The 6,000-nt window shown below is 37.1% G+C and overlaps 1 protein-coding gene across 1 annotated transcript in view; it reads right to left on the bottom strand.

Annotated features, from left to right (window-relative positions):
* Positions 1-1,188: 1,188 nt before the first annotated feature.
* Positions 1,189-6,000, bottom strand: part of SNX3 (sorting nexin 3) — a 48,879-nt gene continuing 44,067 nt past the window's right edge. The window contains exons 3-4 of the mRNA XM_004011226.6: positions 3,404-3,528; positions 1,189-1,950 (exon numbers count right to left, since the gene is read on the bottom strand). Coding sequence (XP_004011275.1) covers positions 1,845-1,950; positions 3,404-3,528 — 231 coding nt within the window. The 3' untranslated portion in view covers positions 1,189-1,844. The remainder of the gene's footprint in view (positions 1,951-3,403; positions 3,529-6,000) is intronic.

Below are 6,000 nucleotides of genomic sequence, written 5' to 3'. Positions count from 1 at the left end.
AAACGTTAGCACTGTTGACATTTTTCTGTTGTGGGAAGCAGTCCTGTGTACATTGTACGGAGTTTAGTAGCATCTTTAAGCTTCTGCCTGCTAGATTCCAGTAGCATTTCCCAGTTGTGAAAGCCAAAAATGTCTTGCTATATTGCCAAATGTTCCCCAGGAGGCAAAATCACCCATACTTTGGAGGAATTACTGAGTTTAGCAAAGCTACTGTTAACTCTGTTCTGCATGCCAAAACACTTTCAATTTTACGGCATACCGAAAACTTTTGATGTTACTGACCACCTTTTACTGCTCTCAGTGAAACACAATTCACATGCTGTTTATTCTGTACCTTAATTTACAGTAACTGAAATGTCCAGTATTATGCAACTGTGACATATATAAGCAGTAGGACATACTACGACAGCTCTGACTTCTTCCTATGACATCCATCTGCTTGGGGGGACATCCTGGGTATTAGGCCAAGGCCTAAGCTGGTTTTCTCTCAAATGGACTGATCTGTCTCTACAGGAGACACATCTGGAGTGCGAGGGAACACCTTCCCTACCTTGGACTTTAACTCTAGGTCACAATGGGTCTCCAAACCAGATGTAGTACAGATTCAAATTAGAGACCACATTCTGGCTGCAACACAAGTTAGGCAGCAAGGAGTCCTTCCTGCATTTTCTGGTTATACAAGCCAGGCTAGAACACTGTGCGAGGCCCTTTCCCTTGGTGAGAGGAGAAGAGGAGAAAACGTGCCACTGCCTAAACCAAGTCAGAAAGCATGAATCTGCTAAGAAAAGGTTACTACATTCGTGCTAAGTTTCTTTAAACAAGTCACTCAGATGAGCTAGGAAGAAAATTCTTCTGAAAAACAGGAGGCATGCTATTGACTTATCTTAAAAGGATTTTTGAATAGAATGACTTCAGATTATAGAGCATTTTCCAAATACACAAAGTGCTTCATAATGACTCAATAAGCTTTAAGGAATGCTTTTTCTAGTACATCGCATTTTTGTTGTTGTTGTGTAAAAGAAAATACCTCCATTGAAAGGGTAGTAGAATATTTGATATCACCACTGTTTAAAGAGGAATGGAGTTACAGGAATGAGAAGTATATAATTAGTAAATAATCCCGCTCAGCAAGTGAGTTAAGTAGGAAAGCCTTCTGAAGAGAGAAAAGAAAACCCAGAGGCAACACAATCAGTGCATATCAGAAATGCATTTTTATTTGAAAACAACTTAAATTTTTAGACAAATGATTTTAGTATATAAATTTGATTTTGTTTTTATACAGAATATAAAGATTTCCCTCATTGATCTTCCATGTGAAGGGTATTACAAGCCTGAAGGGAGATACTTTCTGCATACAAGCGTGTATCTTACGTGTAGGGTATTGGAAACCAATGTGTAGTGCTTCCACACATAAATTAGGTCAAATGACACCACATATTAAAAAGGGGTAAGAGAAATATTCTATTAATTGGATTCAAGAAGCAAACATGACACAAAAAACTGCAGGTAAGACCAAGTGAGTAAGTTTAGTTAGGACACTGCAGGTTATACTCGAGCAACAGGTTTGTGAAGCTAGAGTGTATACCACATTAAAACAGCAAGAAAGAGCTATTTATATAGAAAGGTTGGAATGAGGGATTTTTCACTAAAGCAAATTAACTTCTTGTCAACTGCCAAAACAAAACAAAACAAAATTGAGCATATGAGTGTTAGTATACTGAAGGCATATTATACCAGTTTTTTGTGCAGCATGCTAAAGTTAGTTAGAACTTCTTCACTGGTGCATATGAATCATTAAGTCATGGAAAGTTTTTTTTTTTTTTTCCGCCCCTTCTTGTGAAATTTCAGGCATGTCTTATTTTAGATGGAGTATAGCTTTTATCTATAATTTCATCCTGTAAAAACATGTGAAGACAACGTTCATTCTGTGCCAGAGGGTGACCAGCAACCCTAGAAATAAAAAATACAAGTTCAGTCGAATTTTTATAAAAGCAGGGGAGGGGGACCAAACATACACATTTTAAGATTAGGAAACATGAACAATTTAGTAACAGTGTTACTCTGGACAGCCCATAGAGCTATGGTCTATCTAGTGACTACCTGTATATTTGCTTTCCTTCTGTCTGTAAGGGTAATTTAGAAAACATTTAATCACTAGCTTTACACCGTCTCTGGCAATATGTACCCAGATGGCTTCTTTACATAGTAGTTGGTGAATTCATAAGAAACCTAAATGAATTTTAATGTTAAAAGTGAAACAATGTCATTGATTCAAAGAATACATTTTAAAGAAGAAAAAGATATAGGATCACAAGTTCAATAAAATCCCCAAATACTAAGAAACAGCACAAATGTGCAAGGTTTTGGGGTTCTTTTTTTTTTGCGTGCTTTTCAAGGTTTCTATCAGAACAAATATAAGATCAGACTGGCAACCAGACTTTATTTCAGAATTTAAAAACATCCAAGCTAGCACTGCCTTTTCCAAAAAGAAAGTAGACAATGAAGGTTGTGTGCTATATCAGATAACTAAAAGTTACGGGCTTTGTGTAACTTTCCCTGTTTACCACTCACAGATCTTCAAATTACTAGATAAAAAAGTACTGCTAATAAATAAGCGCACACAACAGTATTGTCTAGGATTTGACTTTATGTGGCCAAACTTAAGGCCAAATGCACAATTACAGTGAGCCCTTTGCAGGCATAACTCTTCCTATAATTTGGGCTTTTAAAGAATGGCTATATTTAGAGAACTCGCTGGTGGTCCAGTGGTTAGGACTCTGTGATTTCACTGCTGAGGACCCAGGTTCAATCCCTCGCTGGGGAACTAACATTGAGCAAGTTGAGAAGTGCAGTCAAAACAAAACAAATACTGGATCTTAAATAGGAATAAAATTAACAGCTAGAGGTTGATTTTATTAAAAGTTTCTAAAGTAAAAGATAAATGATACAATCTTTTACATTTTCAAAAGTATATATTTTGCCACAAAAATGTACAATGTGCCGCTTTTACACAAGACATGCTGATAATACCTTCCATCTGCAATAGAACAAAATGATTGCAAGTGTATTGTTCATGGAAGAACATATCTTAAATCAAAAAGAATCATAAGTAAAACTTTTTTAAATGCTGTAATTTTAAATGTAATTGGCATAAATTAACCATGAAAAACATACGAAACTCAGGTCAACAAAGAGATACTCATATCACTCTTAAGTTTATTAATATTTAGTACATGATATTCAATTTGTTATATATTTTCATTTTGTTTAAATGGTACAAAAAAGTTAGAAAATGACCAAAAGGAAGAAGTAGTATTAGTTTGATATCTAAATTACTAGTGGTCACCTAAAGAATCTCAGAACACTATTCACTCTTAGACTTTGAGGAACAGAAAGCACTTACTTGTTTATAAACTGCTCCAACCCTTGCTTCCTTTCTTCAATGAAATTGTCATCAAATATGCCATCATCTCCTCTAAAAGGAAGTTGACGCAAAAATGCCTTCCCAGGGAGTGGGGGGACTACAACCTAAAACATGGTAAGAAAGTTCTTGAACAACATGCTGGCTGAAATGGGAAAATTGATAGAGCACAACATGAACACAAAGTATATCTTCACTATGAGAGCCATCCCACTGTCAAACTAGTTTAAATATACAGTAAAAGGGACTCAATAAAAATACACTGAAAAATGACTTAGTGTTTTGGAGGCAAGATAAACAAAATGCCAGAATAGTCCATCAGACCAAAGCTCCTCAATGGCTTAATTTTCATTTTTCCTGGACTTACCAAAGCACAAGTATACAAAGGGAATAAGCAACACTGAAATAAAGGCTACCATACCCCTCAGACAGTTTTGATGTCACTTGGCGAGAACACTACTTTATTACAGTGATAATTGTAGAGATCAATCTGAACTCCCAATTAAATGAGGAAGTAAAATATTAACAATGTTCTTTCTGGCATGGGCAGATAAGAATTCTGTGGTCAATTTCTTCCACTTCACACTATCTGCATATAATCTTTCCTGCTTGTGTTTGAGGTGATGACAAAATAACCAATAATTACTACTTGTTGCCACTCTTCTATGGAGAAGGGAATGGCACCCCACTCCAGTACTCTTGCCTGGAAAATCCCAGGGACCGGGGAGCCTGGTAGGCTGCCATCTCGGGGGTCGCACAGAGTCGGACACGACTGAAGCGACTTAGCAGCAGCAGCAGCAGCATTACTAGGCTAAGAAACACATCGACTTTCTCCCAAACCCACTATCCTACCTTTCTCCAAAGACCTGTCATTTCTTCCTTCTACAATGAAGGAACATCCCAAATTTTCCCTGTCAAAGTCTAGCTTTCCTTTAGGGACAACTTATGACTGATCTCCCTCTTTTAGGAATTATCTGGAGCTCAAATATTTGTTTAAATGCTGCTGCTGCTGCTTTAGTCACTAAGTTGTGTCTGACACTTTGCAACTCCATGGATGGTAACCCGCCAGCCTCCTCTGTCTGTGGGATTTCCCAGGTAAGAATACTGGAGTGGGTTGCCATTTCCTTCTCTGGGGGATCTTCCCAACCCAAGGATTGAACCTGTGTGTCCTGCTTGGCAGGCAGATTCTTTATCACTGAGTAACCTGGGATGCCCCTGAATTAAACAGTACCTAGCTACTTATTTCACAGGTTCGTCAGGTTCTCTATCCCAGAATTTCTCAACCATGGCACTATTAACATGTTGAACTAGATAATGCACTGGGGGGAAGGGTTTCTTATACACTGTAGAATACCTATTCAACAGCATCCTGGACCTCTACCCACTAGACTGTCACCAATAGGCACTCCACACAGACAGGTGTGAGTGCCTATCACACCTGTGATCACAATGGCCTCCAGACACTGTCAAATGTCTTCCTGGGGGACAAAACTACCCCTCCTGGAGAGCCACCAATCTATCCTATTAATGCCTTCAAATCACAGACCCTTGTCTCAGGCTTCTTATGGTTATTTTAAGGAAAGCTGGGCATACAAGAGAAGTTCAAATATCTGTTAAATGACTAGCCACTTAGGTGAATCCTTATCTTACATTAAAACAGAGAAAAGGTGTAGGCAAACAATTCACACAAGAAAAAATATAAACAGCAAACACCAGTAATAAAAGTATACATATTCTAAGAGGTAAAATCTAGAACCCTTGATGAAGAGTTCCTATCCTAAAACAATAATTCAACAAGGTAAAAAAGGAAAAGAGTACACAACTTCTTACAGATGCACAAAAAACAAAGAGTAAAAAAGAAACACAAAACCAATGCCCTACATAAACTTTTTAATTCCTTCCTAGATCTACTCTTCCCAGATGCCGGTGATTAAGACATCTAAAGATCTGTCATCATAAGTTTGCTTTAGCAATCTTAAGTCTCTCCCTTATATTATAAAAGCATTTGTCAAGTTGAAAATTTGAAACCTGCAGGTAACTACAACTGGAAAACAGGATTATGACCACTAGCTGTGTTCCAACAGAATAGCTATATGATGGGCAGGGAAAAACATCTGTATCTATAAAGCTATTATTTAAAAAAGGAATCTAGAACTAGTGCATTAAAGAAATGACCACCGTTAATTCAGGGAAGAATTTAGCATGGAATTTAAAGATTACTGTGTATTATCATCAACAGAGATATACTTTTACCAATACTCAAAATACGCATTGAACTGGATGGTGACATTGTAGGCAACAGGATTAATCACCTACAAAAATCATGAGTGGTTTTTTAACAAAGATCTTCAACATCAAACTACTTTTGCTTAAGCAGTCTGAAAAGATCTACTTAGAATTCTCACACCAATTTAAAAAGTCATGAGTCTGATGATGTGTGTATATGTGGGCAAGATGAGGACAGGAGGATATCTGGCCAGCATAATATAGTGAAAGCATATTGAAATAAAAGCTAAAAAATTAAACCATAATGACTAATAAACACAATAAATGTTACCAACTTTCTCATCTAGTATAAC

Source organism: Ovis aries, chromosome 8 (assembly GCF_016772045.2).
Source record: "Ovis aries strain OAR_USU_Benz2616 breed Rambouillet chromosome 8, ARS-UI_Ramb_v3.0, whole genome shotgun sequence".
In the NCBI taxonomy this organism is placed as follows: domain Eukaryota; kingdom Metazoa; phylum Chordata; class Mammalia; order Artiodactyla; family Bovidae; genus Ovis; species Ovis aries.
Note: the sequence above shows the minus strand (reverse complement) of the source record. Positions and strands in the feature narration are given on the sequence as shown.